At 43.5% G+C, this 24006-nt stretch overlaps 3 protein-coding genes across 3 annotated transcripts in view; 2 read left to right on the top strand and 1 right to left on the bottom strand.

Annotated features, from left to right (window-relative positions):
• Positions 1-17223, top strand: part of AGO2 (argonaute RISC catalytic component 2) — a 47889-nt gene extending 30666 nt beyond the window's left edge. Inside the window, exons 13-19 of the mRNA XM_015856389.1 lie at positions 1271-1430; positions 3135-3225; positions 3876-4070; positions 4606-4740; positions 5674-5775; positions 6080-6279; positions 6603-17223. Coding sequence (XP_015711875.1) covers positions 1271-1430; positions 3135-3225; positions 3876-4070; positions 4606-4740; positions 5674-5775; positions 6080-6279; positions 6603-6711 — 992 coding nt within the window. The 3' untranslated portion in view covers positions 6712-17223. The remainder of the gene's footprint in view (positions 1-1270; positions 1431-3134; positions 3226-3875; positions 4071-4605; positions 4741-5673; positions 5776-6079; positions 6280-6602) is intronic.
• Positions 17224-18895: 1672 nt separating this feature from the next.
• On the bottom strand, positions 18896-21835 carry CHRAC1 (chromatin accessibility complex subunit 1). Its single transcript, XM_015856387.2, has 3 exons — positions 21614-21835; positions 21319-21445; positions 18896-19950 (listed from the first exon to the last, which is right to left on the bottom strand). Exons 1-3 carry the CDS (start codon positions 21785-21787, stop codon positions 19805-19807), a joined length of 447 nt encoding a protein of 148 aa, XP_015711873.1. The 5' UTR covers positions 21788-21835; the 3' UTR covers positions 18896-19804.
• A 1800-nt stretch (positions 21836-23635) lies between these two features.
• The window catches only part of TRAPPC9 (trafficking protein particle complex 9), a 407093-nt gene continuing 406722 nt past the window's right edge, over positions 23636-24006 (top strand). The window contains exon 1 of the mRNA XM_015856396.2: positions 23636-23717. The gene's annotated coding sequence lies outside the window, so the exon portion shown is untranslated. The remainder of the gene's footprint in view (positions 23718-24006) is intronic.

Genomic DNA, 24006 nt, shown 5'->3' with positions numbered 1-24006 from the left:
AAAAACTGCCCAGCTTTTAGGACATCTTTGCTTCCTCATGCCATCAAACTTTGGCAAAAGAAACCAAATGAAGTAGAAAGCTTCTGCCTGTGGAGCTTTCTGGGTGAAAGCTCAGCAGCTTTTGGATACAGATTGACCATTGGTGCATTTTACACAGCACATACACATAGGCTTTAATTTTTGAGACAAACCACATGTCTTGTTTTCAACTAGCTCTTCCTGTACTGCTCCTTTTCATGTCCTGCCTTCCTCCTCTTTATAGTTTACTCTGCCTAATTGCGGCACCATAAACTACCATCCGCTGTTTTCTCCCATAGCTGCAAGGGCTCTGATCACAGCCCATCTCTACCGCACAGCTGCAGAATTGTCTTCCTCCACTCCATCCCATCCCTCACACTCACCAATTTAACATAGCAGAAAATATGTTCTTAACTCTTACTTTCCCAAAGATTATCTGATATTAAGTCAAAAGTAAGAGAGACAAAAAAAGAAGCTGCAACAAAAGAATGCTTTTGTCTTTTTTGTGTTCAACCTTCCAAATAAGGTTGCTTGCCTCTAATTTGGTCAATAGAACTGCCGTGCAAAATGACATCTTGCACTGTTCCTGCTTCACATTTAGAGGGGATGCTCTCTTCTTTCTAACCACTGAGAGGATGTGGTATCATTCCCATCTACTTTCCTTGTAATCATCTCTAATTATGGTTTTCTGTGTTTCTCTGATCATCATCCTTCTCCCTATGTTCTTCCACAGTCCTGCATTTCCTATGCACATGGCCTCAAAAAGTCTCTTTTTATCTCCTCAAAAGGTCTGTTTTTATGCGAGTCAGGGTTGAAGCTAATGAGCTGATAGGACATAATGTTCATGGTTGGCTGAATGCTGGCACATTAGTACCATTTTTGAGTTACTAGTCCAGTGTTTATTAATGAAAGAACTGCTCATCATCCTAATATTATCCGTATTACCTGACTTCATTTGCTAAAGGTTTTTCCATGATTATGGTGGCACGCTATAATTCTGGCACTGCAATTAGTGTAATTTAAGAAGAAAATTCAAATAAGCCACCTTATGGTTCCATTTAGGACCAAGTGCTGTGTTGTCATCTGCTGGAAGCAGGACAGGAGGAGGATGTTTAGAGAGTGGGATTGAGTCAGGGAAGTAGATTTGTTCTTCTTTCCTCTTCATTTAAATGAATGCTGAAACTGTAGATGTCAATAAACCAACACCTGATTTGTACTATAGAAGCATCTCTGTGTCTTTTCTGTTTTGCAGCGGAGGTGAAGCGTGTTGGCGACACGCTGCTGGGAATGGCTACACAGTGTGTTCAGATGAAGAATGTGCAGAGAACAACACCTCAGACTCTGTCTAACCTCTGCTTAAAAATAAATGTCAAATTAGGAGGTGTAAATAACATTTTACTGCCGCAGGGAAGGTAAGCCATTCTTCACAGAGGAGAAGAGTGTTGTATTGTGAAGGGAATATGCATCACAGAACTTCTTTTCCTATCGTCGATAGCTCTGTAGTTTAACTGATCTTTAGTCAGGTTATCTTTTGGCTTCTAATGCAGTCCTGCAGAAACTGGGTTATGAAGAATGTAGTGGCATGCTTGTTCCAGTTGAAATTGGTTCTAAGACAAGTTTGTATTGCAGTCTGCCCTTTGAAACTGTATGGCTTTCATTTGAGTGAAGAAAGTCGTCTTTTTGCTTTCAGTTTTCAAAGAAATAGAAAACATCTTTCATAGCAGCGCTCTCTCCTTTATAGTTTGTGTTCAGGATTGTTCATTTTGGTGTACATCTCAGTTTCAGTAGACATCAAAAGTAATGTAAATTGGGAGCAGAAAACTAATTGAATTCCAGGATTTACCTTACAATTTCCTAATGGTGTTACAGTGAATTTGTATGCACATACACTCTTAGTACAGTTACTTTAATCAAAATGAAGCATCAGGTCTCTGCTAGAGTGAAAACACAGCACTGTCCTTGCATTTCAAGTTATGGAGAGCCTATGGAGTAACCTGCTGCATCATTCTTAGGATCCCGTTTCAGAGAAGTAAACACTCTGCTTTGCACAGATAAGCAAGTTTTCACTTCACCATGTTTAGTTTAGTCAGAAATAATCTGACGAGGACTTGGCAGCAGGGAAACACATCATTAGAGGGGATACATATTTCATATGTCTCGATAAATTCTGTTACGCTGAATGTACCCAACTTTACTCAATAGCAATAAACTGTACGTTCCTGAAAATGGAGTTAAATTAGGAGGGAAAGGAGAAACAGCACAATTGCACACAATGCCTAAATGCTTCAGAGGAGCCTATCTTGGGGTTTTTTAAATGAGATGCTTGGAGAATTTTATTGGTTGTTGGGTAGAAAAGCTTTTTATTTGTTGAACTGCATGATGGTTGCAAGCAGCTACACTTAGAAGTACCTTCAAATTCCTTTAGAGAGCAGGCCAGGAATCAGTTGTAGCTGTCTGTATAACCATTCCCTATCCACACACACACACACACACACTCACTCACTCACTTCTGGTGCATCGAAGTCTCCCATTTAACATTGTTTTGTTAAGGAATGAAGTTGAGTCTTAACATTCCCAGTGCAGCGTTTTGGTGTTCTGCTTTGATGCAAGAGGCCAAGATAAAATATTAAAGGTTTAATTTAACTTGGAAATATAGCTTACAAGTTCTGTTTCTAGATCAATAGCTACGATAGCCATGTTTTTTTGTACCTACTATACTGATGCTGACTTTCATTTGTAGAAAAAAATTGTAGCCTTTTGTGTATGTGTGCAGTTATTCACATTTCTTAAATGGTATTGGCTACTTGCGGAGCAACTTGTCATCCTTCTTTGTGTTCTAATTAAGAGAAGATGTGATTCTCCAAGTTAAACAAACAAACAGTTTTTTGCTCCTTTTTAATGAAAAGTTATTTAAAAATACGCCTAAACATTTCATATCTATCATGGGAGGTTTGATTGATGTGTAAGTACTGTCACAGTGCAGCCAACGGTCTGATCCATTGTAAGTTGTTGACTAATGCATGGCAAGAATAGAATGTGCTGTTTAGTTGACTTCTAATGCACTTTCTGAAGTGTAAACGTTGCTGCTTTTACAAATTAGCTTTGTCTTCTTACAGACCACCAGTATTCCAACAGCCTGTCATATTCCTTGGTGCAGATGTAACCCATCCTCCAGCTGGAGATGGGAAAAAGCCCTCCATTGCTGCAGTGAGTACACTGTGTGGTTAACTCCCGCTTTCTCCACTGTTCGGTTGTGAAGCATTTTATTACCCGCAGTTCTTACGTGGTCCATTTCTTCTGATTGCCCATTTATTGCATTCTAAATTATTTTTCTGCAGAATCTAATGAAACTTTGGAGAGCTCGCTCTGCTGCTAATTATGTAAATGTGTGTATTGTGTTGTAAAATGCCTGAGATGCTAATACTCTGAGGAGCTTTTCTATTAGCTGGTATTTATCAACCCGTAAGGAGCTGGTGCTTGCTGAAATCTGCTTTTTCAGCAATTAAAAATATTAAGAATTGAGCTGTTTCTGAACAGGAATGTGTCTGCTTCACTCGTGGTTTTGGGGGGATTTGAGTTTCCTGGTCATAGAATGGCTTAGGTTGGAAGGAACCTCAAGGGTCAGCAAGTTCCATCCTCCCCCTCGGCCACAAGCAAGGCCATCTACCTCCAGATCTGCTACTAGACACAAACTGTGCAGTAATTATGTTATATATGGGGTGTTCTGCCTTATTTAATAACAAAGGTCTTTGCTGGCAATACATGCAATGTTTGTCTTAGTACTGAATAAATAGACAAAGCAATTGGCGTTCACGTTTGCTGTGATATTAAGATCTTAATTTTTCGTTTTCCATCAGGTTGTAGGAAGCATGGATGCTCATCCCAATCGCTACTGTGCCACTGTGCGGGTCCAGCAGCACCGCCAAGAGATCATCCAAGATTTGGCTGCCATGGTCAGGGAGCTGCTGATTCAGTTCTACAAATCAACCAGATTTAAACCAACCCGTATAATCTTCTACAGAGATGGAGTTTCCGAGGGCCAGTTTCAGCAGGTTCCGTTTCGTTTTGAGATTGGGATTCTGTTGTTTTCTGGTTGTAGATGTGCTTTTATGTAGAAATGAATATCCATCAATTTCTTGCATTCCAACCAAGATAAGTGGGGAAAATGTTTCCATATAATTAGCAGAAATCCTAAATAATTGCTTTTTGTTCACTGCACTCAGCTTTTTTTTCAGTCCTTGTTGATCCCTGTAGCACTGTAAGTGACTAAAGAGCGCTGGGAAAAAAAGCATTTAAACAGTTCTGGATATGATCCCTTTTACTAGCTTGAAAAATAATTAGTCTGTTGAATATTCAACAGCCTAATTACATGTTAATTTGTATTTGACAGTTAAAAAGATTTTGACATATAGTTTATTAGTCTGAGCTGGTGAGCTGATTTCTTCTCATTAAGTGAAGAATCTGAGGTTTGATCGTGTGTGCTTTGACATCTCATACTCTGAGTGACAGTGCAAGAGGGACCATGACATGAGATTAATCTGAAAGCTGGTTTTGTATTTATCACACATCTTTATGCTTCTGATTCAGGTTCTCCATCATGAATTGCTGGCTATCAGAGAAGCATGTATTAAACTAGAGAAGGATTACCAGCCTGGAATTACATTTATAGTTGTGCAGAAAAGGCATCACACCAGACTCTTCTGTACAGATAAAAATGAGCGGGTACGTTCACGTTGTGACTGGCGGATATCTAGATCACAGCCACATTGCTTATGTACTGTGCGGAAGGGACCTCTTGAGGGCCATGTAGTCCAATCCCCTGCAATGAACAGGGACACCACAGCTCCATCGGGCTGCCCAGGGCCTGATCCAGCCTTGCCTTGAACGTCTCCATGGACGGGGCATCAACCACATCTCTGCAGCCTGTTCCAGTGCCTCATCAGTCTCACTGTAGGAGACTTTTTCCCATATATCTAAACCCATATATCTACCCTCCGTAAGCTTGAAGCCATTTCCCCTTGTTCTGTCACCATGGACCCTGATAAAGAATCTGTCCCTCACTTTCCTGTAGCTCCCCTATAGGAAAAAGCTCCCCTGTATGAAAAATTTGCTGCGATGAAAGATCTGTGTAATGTAGTGGGTGAAATATTTCTGCCTGGTAAGGAAAACATTCTTTTTCTTTCCTATATAATAAACCTGCAAGAAGCTTTTATGAAACAGGTGTTAATTACTGCTAATGCTGACATGAAGGTGATTTTTTGTATATTGAAAATGCAGTTAAAACTGTTTTAAGGTAAAAGGTATTTCTGAGTTCCAACCACAGATTGTCCTTTGTAGGTATAAACACAACAAGTTAAAGGGGAATAATCTGTCACAGAATGGGAAGGCAAAAAGTGTTTTTCAGATCAGTTGTGGGAAGCTATTTCTGCATGAATCAGAAGAGCTCGTGATTATAGATACCTAAAGGAAGATTGTGCAGCTCATCTCCTTTCTTTTCTCTCAGTTGCAGGGTCACTTCAAGTTTCAGTTTTACTGGTCCCTTTGGGACTTTCTGCCTTTTACAGATTCTTTTCAACTGTTTCTTGCCTTTATTATACAACTGAAAAGGAAGAACGTTTATGTGCATTAATAAATGTGCGTGTACCCTTCACACAGGTTGGAAAAAGTGGGAACATTCCAGCTGGTACCACAGTGGACACAAAAATCACCCATCCATCAGAGTTTGACTTCTACCTGTGCAGCCACGCTGGTATTCAGGTACAGCATTTTGCATGGGGTGGTAACTTGCAAACATGGCATTGGCTGTTGGTGTTCCTGCTGTTTACACAGGAGACAAATCATGCAACCTCTGCGTTTCTGCTTTGTCGTGTACTGTTAACATCTAAAAGAACTGAACCTGAACAGACAGGAAGCACGCACTGTGCTTTTAGTTTAGTGTATTATATTGCTCCTGTGTAACTTTGGGGAAGTAGGCAGTTCTGTGGCAGTTCACCCTCAGAGGTGGAGATGTAAGGAGATGTATTTGATGTGCTGACACTGTGTGTGTGTGATCTGCCTTCAGGGAACAAGCCGGCCCTCCCATTACCACGTCCTCTGGGATGACAACCGTTTCACTGCAGATGAGCTGCAGATCCTCACCTACCAGCTGTGTCATACGTATGTACGTTGTACTCGTTCTGTTTCCATCCCTGCACCAGCATATTATGCACACCTGGTTGCCTTCAGAGCCAGGTATCATCTGGTGGATAAAGAACACGACAGGTGAGTTGTATGGCTTTGGATTATTATAGAATTTGACAGGAAGCAAGAAGGAAATGGGCTCAGCAGCATCCTTGGTTAGCAGCTGCAGGGGAGATTGATTGTGTTTTTTCTCCAGTGAAATACATTGGAGGAGGGGGAAGGAAGAGGTGCTGTGTTCATGTATCCTTCTTTGCTGTTTTTCCGTTTCAGAATGTCAGTAATAATGTTTTAAGGGGAATTAACTTTTGACCATTCTATTCAGAACAAAGGAATGGTATAAAACCTTACATGTAAGGAGAGGCAGAATAAACATAGTTTATTTTTTTCCCTCCCTCCTCTTTCAGTGCTGAAGGCAGCCACGTTTCAGGACAGAGCAATGGCAGAGATCCTCAGGCCCTGGCAAAGGCAGTACAGATTCACCAGGACACGCTGCGCACGATGTACTTTGCTTGACATGTTTTAATGTTCAGCGACTCAGTACAGTACCGAGTTGGATTCACATCAGACCAGCTGCACTTAGACCAACAGTTGCCCAAGCTCCAGTGACAGCCAGCAATGAGTGATGTATCTTCATTTCTTTTTTTTCCCCCCCTTTTTTGCAAGAAAACCTTCCGTCCAGAATTTCAGACTTGGTTATGAACTGCATTCTTCTACAGAGCCCCACGATTGTTGGAAATGTGGTTTGCCAAAGTCTCTTTAAGATGCCTGTTATAAAACAGACCCATATTTTATAATTAAATCAAGAGCTGTGATCTCAGGGCTTAGGGGAAAAAACAAAACACAAAACTCTTCATTGTTTGCTATTCATTTAATTGCTTTTAATAATTTGGAGAGATCTCATTCATACTAAAGTTAATGGGCTAAAAATGCTGTGAATTAGCTTTTAATACAAAGGAAAGCAAAGTGTTTTTTGACTATTTATGAAGCCTTGATTTTATTCTCGATGCATTTCCAAAAGTTTTCTTTTCAAAAGAAAACAGTGACAAAATCCTGCTTTCCAGCTGTCTCACAAAGGTTTTTCTCTGCCTGTCTGAGGGCAGAGATGTCTTTCCTGAAGCTCCTTCTTGAATGTTTTTTACTGTGCTGCATTTAAAAACGTTTTTAGTTGACTAAAGAAGAATCTTAAAGCAGAATGAATGAATGAACTTGTAACAGGCGCAGTCAGATTGGCAGAAGGAAAGGTGCCGTTTTTAAGAAGAGATAAAGAATTTGAAAGATGATTTTTATTCCGTTGAAATGATACTGACAGGTAACTTTAGAATTCGTCATACAGGACTGTGACACTCTCCAAAGTCTCTAAGGAATACGGGTCTGTGGTGATAAATACAGTACAATCCTCTTTCACTGTTATGTTTGAATTAATGTAAATTTTATATGTGTTTCACAGTATTAATGTGATAGACTAGATGCTATTATTTATTTTTATTTACTAAGGAGTGCTCATTATACTTCTGTTTAACATATCAAGAATGCTTTGGATTTAGAAATTAAAACCCTTATGGTGAGGACATTACTGTTCAAAAGCAAAAATATGCAATTGACTTTGATGCGAGAGTTCAGAGCTGCGTGCAGAGGACACTGCGCAGCCTGTCCTTTGGAGAAGGGCTTTTCAAAGCGTACACACAACGTAGCAGGCTGTACCTGTGCAGTCCAAGACGCACACGAGACCAACGTTCTGCATCCATTCAAGCACAATCAGTTGTGTTTTATTTATGTGTTGATGATGGGTGAAGCTGGAGCTCTACGAGAGGGGAGTGGTTTGATGTTTGAAGTCAGATAATCTATGCAGTAAAGGTAAATCTTAGGAAACTGAAGTTTACTTAGGAAGGGAGGTGAAACCTTCATTATGCATAAGAGTAAACACGAGAGTTTGGCCATTCTCTTTGGAGAATTAACTGGGAATTACTAGACAGACACTTCTGTTAGTTTGCACACTGGGTTCATATAAAAAAACATAGTACGTATGAAAACCATTGCACTAATGATGATGCCACAAGCAGGTGTAGAAGAAAAAAGGAAAAAGCCCAGGAAATGTGTTTATGCTGACTTGTTTTTGTTTATTTTCATAGGAAAACTTAAAATCCTCCCTCTCAACGTGTGTTTAAGGATGTCGTTCTCTTCCATTTTGCTTTGTCTTTTCCCTTTTCTCTTAGCAGATGCTCAGTCACTGTTTGAGTCTATATACCTCTAGCTGCTGCGCTGGGCCAGGAGCTTTAACCAAGGCAGAGGTCTGTGCCATGCGGCAGGAGCCTGCAGCTGGCTGCTGCTCAGTAAGATAGGAAGTGCCCAGCCTCTGCTGCATTAAGAGATCTAGGTACGTAACTCAGTGCAGGTTCCAAGCATCAGCTTGTAGCAGCATGTTGGCGTTGTTTGGGTGAAACAACCATGTCAGTCCTATTAGCAGATGAGCTGTGTTTGTGTTGGTTGGTTGGTTAGCCTGCCGGGTCAGACCTTTGTCTCATGATGTGAATCTGGCTTTTAAATGATAGACAGCATAACAAAAAACAAACTCCACGTCGCGTCGTCTGTCTTCCCATCTTCCAGCAGTCGGGCTGTCCGCACCTCCCTTACTCGTGCTGCTCACCTGCAGAAGCTTTTCCACAGTTGACACGTTGCACTTCTGTGTGTTTGAGTAATGCGTTTCGGATTTTAATTGGGCAGAGTTTTATATATGAATTTATTTTTATATGAATTACTCTTAACAAATACAAGAACGATCAAGCATTTTAAAGACTCCAGTTATGTTATTTGCTGCTTCTTACACGGAGACCTCTTGGATGTGAATTTTGTCCTCCTTTTCCCTCTCTGTGCAGTTCTGGCTCAGCTGACTTTGTGCAGATGGGGTGAGGAGGACAGACAATCTGTCTTGACCCCAGATCTTATTTCTGAAGCAGGTCACGGCGCTCCCTGCACCCTCTGGTGGGTGCGTTCTGTGGGCTGGCATAGTAGCTGTGGACTCTTAATCTGAGAGTGGCCGTCATCTGTGGGTCCTCATCTGTGTAGTTTTCCTTCCCTGAGTGTGAAGAACTTAGGGATGGTTACATGCATTTCAGGCTGGTGATGTTTCTGCCTTTCACTGACTTTTTATCCTCTCTTACTGCTGATTCTACAGCTTGATTTCCCCCTCCTTTCCCCTGTTGCCCCTTTCCCCCCTGAATGGTGAATAAACAAAGAATTGGAGGCCTTTCTCTAAAGCAGTGTTGATGAAGTACACAGGTAGAGAAGTACAACGTGCTGTTAGCATACAAGCTGTCTTTCTGGCAACCTTTTTAAAATTCCAAGTGTTTGCTATCCAAAAAGAAGAGGTTGGGGGGGACCACCAAGCACCTCAGACCTTCTTGTTGTTGTTATGTGCTTACCTCCCACAGAACAGCAGTATCTCAGGTAAACACAAAGCTCAACGTGTCTCTCTCTTGCATGCGTTCCTGCTGCCGAAGTTGTAGCAGGGGTTGGCAGTTATAACCACTGAGTCACTGTGCAGCTCAGGCCAGCAGTAACCAAATGTGTTTTACCCTCTGGCAGTTGTGTTTTGAGCCTGTGCAAAGGAGTCGTGTGACTGCAGTTGCAAAAGAGCACTGGGCAGGACCTCTTCCATTGCGTCCCTCGTGCTCTCTGTTATTTTCCTGGCAGTGACCTTCTGCTTGAATTCAGCTGTTGGTGCAAGCTGTCGTGGTGCTTAGCAGTCTGAAAGTTGATACTGATTGCACCCTGGTGACAAAAATATCTCATTCCTGTTGCAGGCAGGAGCGCCGTTACGGACAAACTGATGCCAGTAATGCAGCATTTGTTGTTTTTCAGAGCAGCTCACCTTTAAAAGCACGCGCTTGAGAGATGGACAGATAATGAGTTGTTATGGATTAGCTTTCTGGAGTTTGTACTGAAATGGTAACACTATAGGAACAAAAATACTCCAGTACTGAAGCAGGTGGTGGAATCTCTGTTCTTGGAGAGGCTCATACTTGGTTAGGTGGGGGACTGGGCATCTCCAAAGAGCCCTCTGAGAACACAATCTCTGTGACAATCCCCATATTAGCAAAGATAAAATTGTATTACATCTAGTTGATGAGAAAAGACAGCATTGCTTGTCTTTAGAAGTTTCTGCTCCAGTGGCTCAACGGAATGGAACATCTTCTACCACCTGGGAAATAGAGTTGAGTCAGTGCTTAGGAGGAAATATCCTAGTGTGAAATGTTGGAAGTAGGTGAATTGGTGTCTGCCTTAGATGATTTTGGCATTTCAGATAGCCCTATGCAACATGAACACTTCTTTTTTATATGCACTGATATAAGGTCACTTCTGTATGTCAGAACTCTTATTCTGACTTGATTCGAGTTAGAGTGCTCCAACTGTAGTACTTGGATTGCTGAGTTACGGCCAGTAATCTTCCATGTCATAGAAGTTTTGGTCAATTTCCTCACATTTAGGTCTGTCACAAGGATATGAAATAATTTTTGAAGGGTAGGTGTGGGCTTTGAGGATCTTCAGCGCCCACGTAGCCTTATATGAAGAGATGGGAGTTCCTCATTGAGTTAAGATGCTTTCGAAGCTTTATCAGAAGTCACGTGTGCTTGCACAGACAGACTTAATGTTGAAAGCAGATTGGGACGTGGAGTGCTTTGCACACTGCTGCCAACACTGTTTCCTTACTGCAGCAATAAATGGTCACGTGCAGCTCTCCTCTATAAACCCCAATCGTTTTCATGCCAGTGAGTCTCTGTACCAGAGGCTTCTCCTTGTGCTGCAAGAGCAGGTGTGGATGGGGGCCCTGCTGCCTCTTGGTGTCATCCAGTCAGCATTTCTGGTGGCACAGATGTATTTCACATAGAAAAAAATAAAAGAATGTAGAAAAGGTCTGTTAATCACACTTGATACCAGTGTAATAAATTAACTTTTCCTATTTGTTTTAATACTCTACTCCTTCAGTAAGCTCTGAGTGTGTATGCGTGTGTCCTGACCCCTGTGCTCTCTCAATTTCTAACACAGAACAATACATTTTGTTACTTTTATACATTACATTTGGCAGTGGGCTTCTTGTTGCACTCTTGCAAGTCTTTTCTAAGGAAAACTTTAAGTAGGAGGTAATTGCACTGATTGTTTTCAAACTCCCTTTTTACTGTAAGACTTTTTTTGGCATCTGCTGTAGCTGTTTAAAAATACTGTAAATAGTGCTCTGTGTAGCAGATCCTGAAATGCTGTGGATCCCAGGCCTTGTACTTCCATTGTAGGAATGCTGCCGTATTTTACAGTATGGAGATAAGAGCTTTGGTTTTCAGTGTTGTTACACTTGGTTTGAATTCTGGTATGAATCCAAGGGCACAGTTGCTTTCTCACATGTTTCCTGGCATCTTTCAGCCTTGTGTTGAGTAGAACCAATCTCTGCAGCGGAATTATTAGAATAATAGGGAACTGGGATGGAAGTTACTATACTGGGATGCAGAGCAGCAGGTTTTGTCCCCAGTGGGTTAGTGACTGGAAGGGTGCATCCCTCCAAAGATGCTCTCGGTCCGATGGAGGTGAGGTTTGTAGTGTGCGCCTGGTGTGGCACACAATCAGTTTTGTGCTTCAGTTGCTTTTCCTGTGTTGTTTCTTTGCCTGAAGTGCTAATTATGAATGTAATGGCTTGGCCAAATCACTACAAAAGGTGTTTTTATAGGACTCTTAGCAAGCAGATGCAGTTCAAGGCTACCTCCTGTGTTCCTCTGCAGATGTAAAGTGAACCTACTACTACAGCAGCCAAAATGCTCCCAGATCAGCTGTATTCGTACTGCTTTGTTCCTTGTTGGAGAGCTGCTGGTGCCATACTGTGATCTTGGACGTCTTCCTGATGTGTAGCCATGGCATGGACTTGTTGTAGTCTCACAGCTCGCAGGGCAGATCGCATCCTGCACTCCTGCTTTCATGCAGTCCCGTTACCTTCTGCCCGTTCTCATGCTGAGTTTGTATACTGTTGTTTCCAGACGAGAAACGTTTTCATACTTTAGCTGTTGGCTGAGATATCATCATGTTTTCATTGCAAATGACATGAAGGTGCTTGAAGATATATTTTGAATCGGAGGTAAAATATCTATATATATATTGGAGTATTTTTTTTAACACTTTTAGGATAGGTTGATGTGAGACTGTAAGGTTGAGAATTCTTTATTCCCTGCTCAGACCACGTTTGATAACTTTAAAATGAAGGGGAAAAAAACCCAACAGCATATTGTTTGTCTTGTGTCAGTTTGGTGCGAAGCCTCGGCCTCACTCAGTCCTGTAGTAAGCGCACGCCAACTAAAGGTGCTTTCAATAACCTGAATAGAAACTGTAGAAAACTGCGTTAGTACGTCACCGTGTTTACAATGCAGCCAAACAAGCTTCCTCGTATTGTAATTAACCACTCTGCTGACAGAAACGCTGCCTGGTTGGGCGCAGTGTGCAAACCTGAAAGAGCGTCAGGAGGAGCCCAGCACTGGATATCTAATAATGAGAAATGCCACCTGTGCCATGCAGCTGCCCCATCCTCCATGGAAACAAGGCAAGGTGAGACACTATGCACAGCCCCTACCCTAAAAGGGCAGTATTGGCGGGTGGGCCCCTGAAAGCTGGGCTCTGCTTTCAGCCTTGATATTGCAGAGGGTTTAGGATTTGGTTGGAGTGAGGACAGGGACACGTGCTGAATTTACTTACAGGTGAGAGGTTGGTGGGAGCTGGTCTTGGAGTTTTGCACTTGGCAGCGCTAGAAATGTGAATGGCTGCTGCTCCCTTCCTCCTTTCTAATCATCTTCAGAAGAATAACTGTTTAGTTTGTCCCTGTACTGCCTCAACAGATGAGTCTTAAACTACCTGTGGCAGCTCTCCAGCCAGCCAGCCTACCCATCGTTCTGAAGAGCCTCCAGTTGGCATCACAAAGCAGTGTTAAAGGGTGTATTTGTTTGTAAATATGACTTTGCATGCACAGATTGTCTCCCCCATCCTTTTGGATGTGCTGTGAAATACCAGCTGGAATAGCTGCTATCTCGGCAGCAGTTGCAGATATGACTTAACCTCAGAGGAAATTTGTCAATTGGCCCTAAAACATAAATTTAATCATTTAGGACCCTGAAAAATGAGTTGAGTTGCCCATTTTTGGTTTTGAGTGTGCTTGGCAATCATGAGCGGTGAGAAAGGTCAGCAGCCAAGTTCAGGAGTTTCTGATCCCCTCTCTGGTTCAGTTTGTATCTCCTTGGTTAGATTTCTCATCAGAACAAATGCACGTGATGTGGATTCTGTTCTTCCTTTATCGGCTTTTCCTGTTCCCACATATACAGACAGGAAGCTTCATTCTTATCAGGGTATTAGAGCTGTGTGGTTGTGCTTGCCATGCACACGACTCAAAGCAGATGTGGTGTGTGCTATGTGGGCCCATCAGGTATGGACACAGCAGGCAGAGAAGTGCGTATCCAGATTTCACTAATATTAGCTATTACATTAGCTGGAGATGGTCAGAACTGGCTGTTTCTGTGCTATGAAGATGGAGGTAATACTGACCCCGGTTCTTTTGTTCCTCATTTTCACATTAGACATGTAAGGCTGAACCTTAAATTTCTCATCTCATTTACAAGCGACAGTGCTGTTATTTTATCTTAAATACCGTGTCTCCAATTGCCTGCCTGACTTGAATCTTTAATTGATCTTAAATTACCTCTCACTGTTTAATCCCAGAATGTCTCTAAATTAAATGAAGATTGTCGTATGTGCCCATTTTTTTTATTACCTACTGTTCAGCAGCAGAAATAGTTCATGGTGTTTTTTTTGTTGTTGTATGGAGGGAAGGGTGAGATAATGTATGAATTCGCTCATGGTGGAAGATGGATTTGAGGAGTAATTACTGGTAGACCGTCTGGGAAAGCAACGCGTTGTTGTCTTTTGGCCGCGTTTCTGTGCAGCAAAGTGGTTAAACTGAGGATGGGAGGATGAGACGGAGATCAGGATGCATTAAATGCATTTTCCTTTAATTGGGTACTTTGCAGACTTAATGAACATCTACTAAGGTTCAAATCCTTTCTTTTAATATTTTAAATTTCTTTTTATTAAAAAAAAAAAAAAGGCAAAAGAACCAATGATTAACTCAGAAATGTTGTATTGTATTGCATTCCCTGGAAACAAATATGTTTTAATAGCCATTTTACTATTTTTTTTGAAAGCAAAAGGTGTTAAGGGCCTCATTTCAAGTGGTACAAAGCGTGTGTTGACTGCGTTGCACCCGCATTAAAGTCGTGTGCTTGCAGCACGTCATTGCTGTGGTGCTGGCTGGGTAAGACTGGCACTTCTCATACAAAAAACCAGGTGTAGGCATACCCTCACCTGGCTTTAAAATGCATCAGCGGCGTTGTAGGGCTTGTTGCAGAGCTGAGGTTGCTCTGTGCTACTCAGAACTGCTGATGCTCTGTGTGGGTGCAGGGAGTCGAAATGTCGTATGGATCTTGATGATGTAGCAGAGTTTGCATGATGCTGTGCGGTGATGCCACTTTAAGCCTTAAAACAAAGATAAATCTGTCAGATTTTCTCAGAGTATGCAAAAAATACTGTTTAATGAGAGTAGGATGTTCCTGTAAAGCTAAACTAGTAAAAAAAAGACATTGTGTTCTCTGAGCTGGAAAGGGAAACCCGTAGATCTCTATACTGTGACCGACCTCTGTAGGCAGTGGCTGTCACTGTGGCCCCGTAGAAGCTGATGAGGTGCTCTGGCAGCCTGCCCCAATTCTCAGTTCCCAGCTTTATGTGTTGGATGTGTTGTGCCCCCTCCCCCTGCTATAGGAGATGTCTGCCTGGAGGAGGATGATGACTTAGCGCTTACTTGGTGTTGGCAGAACTCTTCTCCAGCTGTGTGCTTGCTTCATAGTGCCATCGCTCCCCTTCCTGCACCCGACGTCTGATCCTTAAACCATTTGAACCGGGGGCAAACCGAGCAGCGGGGACCCAGCTTTCTTTATCCGTTTGGATCTACCTCATGTAAACAGTTGGGTGCTATTTACTCAAATAGTCTCAGATGAGATTGGCAAACAGCGACCAAACCATGTGTGATGGCCGCCCTGGGCAGAGGCCATCCTCCACAACCCAACCCTTTGGGTTTCTTCTTTGCAGATGACAGTGTTGTATTTGAGTCGTGTCCTTCGTGCCTTTGTGTTTGGGGTTTTTTTGTTTGTTTGTTTCCCAGTGCATAACAATCAAAGGTCGTGTCCTTGATTAAGAACAGCCAATGAATTTTAACCACAGAGTTTCAATTTAAAAAAGCAGCCAAGTGGTTTCAGCAGATGTTATTTGTTGGAGCATCAGATCCAGGCATACAGTAACAGCAGAACTGGGCCAAGAGAAATAGCCAACAGAGAATCCCTACCCTATGGAGCTGTACCTCTGTGCATCCATCCATCCGTATGCATATATGTGTGTGTGCATAAGATGGAAGGGTATGCGGGTAAAGGAATAAAAAATCATCGACTTTTCCACAGTTTTCTATGGAACAGTTTACAACTCTGTGTAAGTTTTTCTACTATGGGAACCTTTTTTTTTTTCAACATTTAAAAACAAACAAAAAATAAATAAAAATAATTCCTTTTTGGAAAACTTAAGTAGTGATATATACTATCTTGAAGTTGGGGAAAAAAAAAATCAACCAGCTTTTTACCAATACCTAATTGGGGGGTGGGGGGGAATTTCTTCTGTATAACTGTATTTAGTTGGAATAGTAAAGGAAAATGATGTATAGGATTGTACAAGTGCTGACATTCCGTGGTGGCAGGACTTCCAAGCGTTTCCTAAGGCTTTCTGCTGCAGAGAGACTCGAACAAAAAGGAAAATGCCTCTGTTAAATGTTTTTTTTATAAAACTGCTCCATCAGGTCTATACTTAAGCTATATTTTCTACAGCCTAATCATCCTTTAATATGCTGCATATAAATTATCAGCATGGTTGCACTTTCTCAGTAATAATGTATGCCCTACAATTGGCTCGCGGTAAGGACGTTAGTTTTTTAACAGAACAGATAGTACTTTGGGCAGAAGGTAATATTTATATAGGTACCTCAAGAAAAAAAATAAAAAATAAAAAAGAGCCTGAATATGCTGCATTTTGTTCCTTTAACATTTTTCATGTAGCATTTGTTTGCTTTTGTTTTTGTAGTAGACGACCAGCTACCTGTTTGCTTTGGGGGACCCCAGTAGCGTTTTCTGTTCCGCTCGTAGGATGTCACGTCCTGCCTTGGTTGCATGCAGAAGCTCGGGACGGGGTTAGCCCTGCATTGCGTATGCAACGGGGAGGGGGGACCACGAGGACATTGCTTTAGGCTTCAGGAAAAGGATACCACGTTCCTAAAACAGACAATAGATGTTCTGAGTGGCGAGTTTGTTGTGCCGCTGTCTGGACTCTTTAGAATGCAGGGAGGAGGCAGCTGATGAAAGAGGGAAGCCCAGCAGGCCGAGCTTACCCTGTTGGTCCATGTTCTGAGGTGGCTTTGTGGAGAGCTGCTCCCTGCGCTGTGCCCCGCGCACTAGGGCCACATCTGGTGTAGGTGCATCTTCTGCTGCTTTGTTTCCAAGTCAGTGAAAACCTAAAAACATGCGGAGATGGGGAACTTTTGTTGAGAGCTGTTGGAGGAAGCTTCAGAGTCTGCGAAGTTGAGCATTTATTGTCGTGTTCTTAAGCTTAGGTGGGTCCTTTTCCAAGTTTGTTTTACAGCTTGCAAGGTAAAATAGTTTGCACTACTTTTGCAATAAACTCATGAAAAACCTAACAGTTTCTGTTTTGGTTTCTTACTGTATATATACAACTAATACTAAAGATTTAGCATAGTGTTTCTCACCTCAAAACATTAAGACTCGTAACAAGCTCAGAATGCTGTAATTCCTGACAAAATAATGATGTGAATGATATTTTATAAAGTTATTTTGTATGGTGTCGATTTTGTTTTGCCTCATAGTATGTCAATAAAATAAATTTTTCTCATCTTTACAACACTGTTTGATGTCTTTTTTTTATTGAACTTAATCCAGAGCCATCGATAGCTTCCATCTGTAGCTCAGAAGCGGTTCCAAGTGTGTGCCACGAGAGTCTCCTTGTCCCATTGCTCTCCTCTGCATGAAACCCTTTGGATGTGTTTCAGATGTTTCCTTCGGCACTGCTCTGCTTGTGTTGGTGTCCAGAAGCGTTCATTATGGAGTGCTGTTAACTCAGTGCCTCGTGAGTCGTCCTGAAGTCCTGCTGTCCATTCTATTCCAACCTTGTACCTACCTATGTCTTAAACGAAGTATGTTCTTTGTGTTTACATTGAATTATCAAGTCGGGGATAGCAGAAGTCTGCTGAGTTCCAACGGAGCCCAGCCCTGCAAGCCGGACTCATTTTATTGAATAGTAGGAAATGCTCACAGCTGTCCCTCCCGTTTCAGGCAGAACTCTCTGTTTCCCTTAGTTTTGAAATGCTGCTTTGAAGTGGATGCAAGCTTGCCCTACATCAAGCGAGGCTCATAGGGGATGGCAACAGGCTTGGGCAGATGTGAGGCTGCAGTTGGTTGTGGCAGCTGTGAAGTCCCCATTGAGGCCTGTGGTTCCGTTAATCCAGGAAAGCATTCAAGTTCTTGTGGCCTTGCTAATTGCCAGAGCTCGTTCATCAACCCACAAGAAACTTCTAAAGAGGGATGAAATGCAGTGATTTATCTTGGTAACCACAGTCCTTCTGGCACTTCTGCAAGCTGAGGAAGATGGGAGCTTCATTGCCTTTGAGCAGCTTGGGTGTGCTGGGGAGGGTCTTGCACGCTCGTATTGCAGGAAGGAAAACAAATAAGGGTATAATAGCGCTCGTTCTGGAGAGCTTCCATCCCCTGGCTGTGTTCTGTCTAAAATATCTGAATGCTTCAAAGAGTTCGTGATACCCTGAGAAGTGCTGCCAGATTCCTGCCTTGCAGTTGCCTTCCCTGTCAGGCAGAAATATTCAGCGGCAAACGTTCAAAACCAATTCCTGGAAAAAACAAGAAGAAAAGCAAAGCGTCTCCTAATGGAAGCCTGCTTAGGGCTTGCTGACTGTGCTGAGCCTCCTCTCCAGGCTCACAATGGCAGCTTTGGGCAAGTGACTGATATCATCCCTTAGAACCCCTGCATGGCACCATGACTGACGTATGAGAGAGGCATGATGGATAACTGGGTGAGCACTGGGTGTGCTCCACAATTAGGCTGATCTTCTGTGACTCTTCAACATAACCAGTGGTGGACAGTGGTTTTTGAGCCCCCCCGTTTTGCCCTGCTGCCCCATACCCTGTTGATGCTACACTTACCATACAACTTTCTTTTAGGGTGAAAGAGGCTTCTTTTGTTCCCCCAGAGCTGGCAAGTATTAGACACACCAAGTGCTGAGAAGAACAGTGTCCATCACTTACACACCCTACTGTGAGCACCCAAACACACAGCGCTCAACTCTCAGTTTCCCCACAGCTCTCTGTGCACTTTTAATAATTAAACCCCTCCAAACCTCAGCCTCTTCAACAACAGCACAGTTCTGTGTACCCACATGGGAATCTCTCGAGGGGTAAAACATCCCACAGCACTCGCTGCAGTGCTCCTGACGCAGTGCAGTTTTGTTCTATGGTAAACTGAAGCCGGAGAAAAACTGTAGGAGGTTTCTGCACTTGAGTCACTTTTTCCTAAAAATATTTATTGTAAAAAGTCGCATATAAAGTTGTACACAGGACAGTTCTTTTTATAGTAAAAAAACAAACAAGATCCAGCCATGCAGCTCTGTCACTCGGTGGTGAAGGGCTGCTCGCTCTCAACAATCCACGTTTAACAGACTTCACTCAGCGTATTTTATCAGAGCACCACGGGCACACAGAGCTGATTACAGAGGAAGGATCTTGTACACATTGATGCTGTTATCCACCACATCTACTTCTTATCACTGCGGCCACTGAAACACATTCGCTGTTGGAATGGTTCTCGTCCTCTACTCAGCTTCTGTGCGGATGTGCCGGTTTAGGCTGCATTACAGCAAGAGCTTTATTATTATTATTATTCTTTTTTTTAAAGCTAAATCAAAATCAAAACAGAACACTCATTCAAATCGGGCTTGGTCCACTGCTAATGCCCTGCCACTGTTCCGGAATACAGGGGAAGGGTTGGATCGCTTCCTGGCTCCCCAAGCAGAAGAGGACCAGGGGGAGCAGATCCTGTGTAAAACCCCTCCCCTCACCTGAGAAACACAACATGGGAAAGAGCTCCCTTTAAAGAGTGAAAGAGCTTTTGGACTGAGAGCTGCCTGTGAGGAATTGTACGTTTGGAAAACGATTGTCTGAAGAAGTCATTCTCATTCATCTGAGCAAGTTCTGCTGTCAGCTTTACATTAGTGCTTCTCTTGTCACCACGTTTCTGAGGGAAGAATTCCATTCTTCAGGAAGTACGCAGTTCAGTTTTTAAACTTCTTAAAGCAAAAGCAGATGGCTCAGTGTATAAATAAATCCAGCATCTGGATTCTCAGTCACAAAAATAACATCCTTTACGCAACAAAAAAAAATGGATCAATTATGAAGCAGCTTCCCATTTAGCCTTAAGATCCAACAGCTTCATCCACAGCTTCATCATCATCCTCTTCATCATCATCCTCTTCATCACAGTTCCCCAACTCTCCACCTCGCTTCTCTTTTTCGAGCATTTTTAGGTATTTGCTAGCTAGGATTTTCTTTGGCAAGATATCTGGAAGGGAGAATGGCTTCTTTTAGTCAGTGTAAGTACTTACATTGCCTATTTCATAGTGTTGCATTCATACAGGATCACACAGTCACAGAGGTTAGAAGGGACTGAGCAGCACTAAACAAAACCAAAGCAACTAACACATTTCAGTTAATAACCAGTTAATTTAGCCTGGCGTACAGATGTATCACAAGTGGAAGTGGATGTAATTCCTTTTTTCTTTTTTAACTATAAGCAATGTTATTTGTTTGATGTTAAATGGGATGCTCAATTACTCAACAGCCTTTGAGAGATTCAATAGGACAGCTGCCTTACTTGTGTCCTAGACAAACCTGATTACTGTGTTCAGGTAAGATGCTCATTCAGGGCAGTAACGATGGCCCTGAGACAAGGGCCATCAAATATCTCATTCTCAGACTCTATCCTATGTCCATGCCCTTTCAGAGTGAAACATTACCAATAAATTACAACAAGAGAAAGGTCTGCATGCACATGTGCGTACAGATGTAAATATGTGCATTAAAAAAGAGAGAGGAACCATAGGATGCATAATTTTCAACAAACAGGATTTGCAGAATTAAATGCTTTTTGAGCCATGTAATTTGTCACATCTTTTTTGGGTCTTGTTTTACAAGCTGAAAGCTTTTAAATGTTGTTGGCATGTTAGAAACGCTTATGGCAATACACTGAGCACTAATTACCCCAGTATAATTTTGCAACACTGGAGAAATCCCTGTCCACAAATAGGTGTTTTCAGCAATGTAGATTATGAGTTTGATTTGAATCACAGAATAGATTGGGTTGGAAGAGACCTTAAAAGCCTATCTAGTTCCAACTATATATGGTCTGGGCTGCCACCCACCAGACCAGGCTGCCCAGGGTCCCACCCAACCTGGCCTTGAACCCCTCCATGGAGGGGGAATCTCCAGCTTCTCTAGGCAGCCTGTTGCTGTGCCTCACCACCCTCTCAGTAAAAAATAAGAAAAGTAATAATAAAATAAAAATTAATAAAAATCCAATTTAAATCTCCCCTCTTTTAGTTTTAACCCCCCCCCCCCCTTGTTCTATCGCTGAGACCATGTAAAAAGTCAGACTTCCTCCTGCTTGTAAGCTCCATTCAAGTGCTGCAATGAGGTCCCTCTGGAGCCTTCTCTTCCCTAAGCTAAAGAACCTTTCTTCATAAGAGAGGTGCTCCAGCCCTTTGATCATCTTTGTGGCCCTCCTGCAGACCTGCTCTAACAACTCCACATCTTTTTGCACACATAATAAGGGCACCTAGCAGAGGTGATTGCAAAAGCAGGAGTGGAAGAGTGGCTAAAGTGCAGCAGATCTACAAAACTACACACAGGATTACCACTGCTCTACAGATACCTGCAAGGAACTGAAAGGTTTCGCACTCCTCTGCGGTGTGAGACAGGTCGCTGTAGGTGAGGGCGTTATTCTCCTTGCCTCTGCCGTGTTTGTAGGAGTACGACGCCAAATACTGAACGAAAAGCTCCTAAAACGGAAAGCAAATAATAGTGACTCGGATATAAAAAAGGCAGTTTAACTCCCAATCAAAGCCATAAAAAATTAAAGTGCAGGTATATACAGGGCGCTGGATGCTGTGGCGCTGAGGGAAAAGGCGCAACCCGGCCGAGAGGGGAGGGAAAGCGGGAGACGCTACCGTGGCTTTAGCGGTGAGGAAAAGCGCGTCCTGGTTGATGCTGGAAACCTCCGGCGAGCTCTTCATGATGACTCGGATCCGCGATAGCGGCAGTGACACCAGCCGGTTCTCCCCGCCGCTCAACCTGGCCGCCATTTTACCCCCCCGGCGCGGCCCCGGCCTTTCACCCCTCATCGTAGCGAGAAATGGGCGGCAGCAGCTCGGCCCCCTGGGAGCTGTAGTCCGTGACCGACAGAGGGAACCCGAGCTCCGTTGGAGGGAGGAGGAGGAGGGACTACAGCTCCCGTGAAGCCGAGCGCTGACCGGGCGGCGGGAGGACTACGAGCCCCCGCGCTCGGCCGTTGCCGGCTCTGGTGCTATGGGCGGGATGGCGGCTCCTCACAGCCCCTCAGAGCGGGTCTCACAGAATCATAGAATGACCCGGGTTGGAAGGGACCTCAAGGATCATTATGTTCCAACCCCCCTGCCCAGCAGGGCCACCAAACATACACCTTTACTAGATCAGGTTGCCCAGGGCCCCGTCCAACCTGGTCTTGAACACCTCCAAGGACGGGGCATCCACAACCTCCCAGGGCAGCCTGTTCCAGGGTCTAACCACTCTCCTAGTGAAGAACTTCCCCCTAACGTCCAACCTAAATCTTCCCTCTTTTAACTTAAAACCATTTCCCCATGTCCTGCTATTGTCAGCCCTTTCGAAGAGTTTACTCCCCTCCTGGGAGTCAGTTCCCTTCAGGTATTGAAAGGCTGCAATGAGGTCACCCCGCAACCAAGGGTCTCATACTGCTTGAGCGCCTGGAACTCGTTTATAATGGCAAATAGGCGCTTCCTAAATATAATCCAAGTAGAGGCCAGCGGCTACAGAGTCATGAGTGTAATCACAGGTTGCTAAACGCCTCATTAAGCTGCTGCAGCCCAATAGCAGGGAGCGCTGTCTGGTATCCTGGCGCTTGTAGGCGTGCTGGGTGTGGAGAGCATAAGTAAACTATGAAGTAATGATGGCGGTGGTGACTTTATGAATGCATTCCACATATATGTAGCACCTACACTCTGTGTTGAGCTGCAGGTGGATGGGGAATGGCTGTGGGTATGGTCAGCAATGTCTTGCACAGCCTGTGGTTTGGATGGGTGCACAACTTGTTGGGTAAAATGTGGCACCTTCAACAGTTGTCAGCAACTTAATACAGCGATAGCACAACAATATATATTTGTTCATTGGCTTTGGGTCCAGCATCACCGTATCTGGAGACAACTTTGACAGTTAAGCAACAGCAATCAAAACCTCTTGGACTGCGTGATTCACTTCAGAGTACAACACTGGTGAAATCACTCTGTAGATTATATCCAAAGTGAAGTGTTATGTACAATGATGCTGTATATGTATCGATCAGGCTCAGTTTGTTTGATCCTTGTAGTCTTGTGACACCTTGTGGAAACAGTTGACATTACTATGACAGCGAGATACATATTTAAGCATCTTCTCAGTTTCTCCACCACTTGGAATGAATTCAACCAGGAGATTGAGTAGCTTAATGGCAATGTCAAAGCTCTACACTGTTGTGTTTACAGAGTCACAATCTGATTATCTCCTAGAGACAATAAAACATCAACTACTCCAATTTACAGCTGGAATAATAGAATATTTGGCCATGTTGGAACACACCCGACTCGCCTTCCTGTGTAGCTTCACATTCTGCCTGGCATCCCCAGAACTGCTCAATCTGAAACTCATCTGAAGGCAACTCTGAAGGCCTCGTTGCCCTTCTCTGGACCTGCCCCAGCACCTCCATCTCCTTTCTGTACTGCGGTGCCCACATCTTATTGTGAGCTCTGAGGCATCTCCCTATTAATTATCACCTCAAAGCTCGTAATTTTTCAATCTCTGTAAAGTTGGCGGGGACTGCCCCACTCCCACTAATTACCCATCAATAAATGAGTCCGCAGTCTTTTTTTGCACTGCCTGTATAATAGTAAACGCAGTAATTTAGACCCTCTCCTAATCGAACACCACCACATGAGGGGAACGCAGCCACCACAGCGCTGCCGCCCCGCGCATGCTCCGCCCCGCGGGCGCCCATTGCCGTCAGTTCCGGCTCCTGTCCCGGCTGTGAGTGCGTCCCTCCGCTCCCCATCCTGAGGCCGTTGTGCTTCTCTCCCTTTCCCAACCCCTGGGACATCCCTCCTTCACCTCACGCTGCCCCTCAGCCCCTTTTCTTTACGGGGTGCGGGGTGGGAAGCGGCGGGTCGCCCAGCAAAACGCTTTCTTTCTGTTGACTGAATGGGTTTTAGCCTCTTTCCTTGTTGGTGTGGTGCCAGCTGGAAGCTGTGCTGCTCGTTGCTGGTGGTGGGTGCAGCTCTGGAGCCGGCAGATCCCTGTGGTTGAGGTGTATGGAGTA

The sequence above is a fragment of the Coturnix japonica genome, chromosome 2 (assembly GCF_001577835.2).
Source record: "Coturnix japonica isolate 7356 chromosome 2, Coturnix japonica 2.1, whole genome shotgun sequence".
Taxonomy (NCBI): Eukaryota; Metazoa; Chordata; class Aves; order Galliformes; family Phasianidae; genus Coturnix; species Coturnix japonica.
The sequence above is the reverse complement of the archived record's forward strand: the minus strand, read 5'-3'. Positions and strand labels throughout refer to the sequence as shown.

Excerpts from the sequence above, each read along its gene's own strand:
- CHRAC1 (XM_015856387.2), bottom strand. The coding sequence starts at position 21,787 with ATGAGGGGTGAAAGGCCGGGGCCGCGCCGGGGGGGTAAAATGGCGGCC. Across the intron at positions 21,446-21,613 it reads TCCTCACCGCTAAAGCCACG|GAGCTTTTCGTTCAGTATTT; the intron begins GTAGCGTCTCCC and ends TTTCCGTTTTAG. Across the intron at positions 19,951-21,318 it reads AACCTTTCAGTTCCTTGCAG|ATATCTTGCCAAAGAAAATC; the intron begins GTATCTGTAGAG and ends TCTCCCTTCCAG.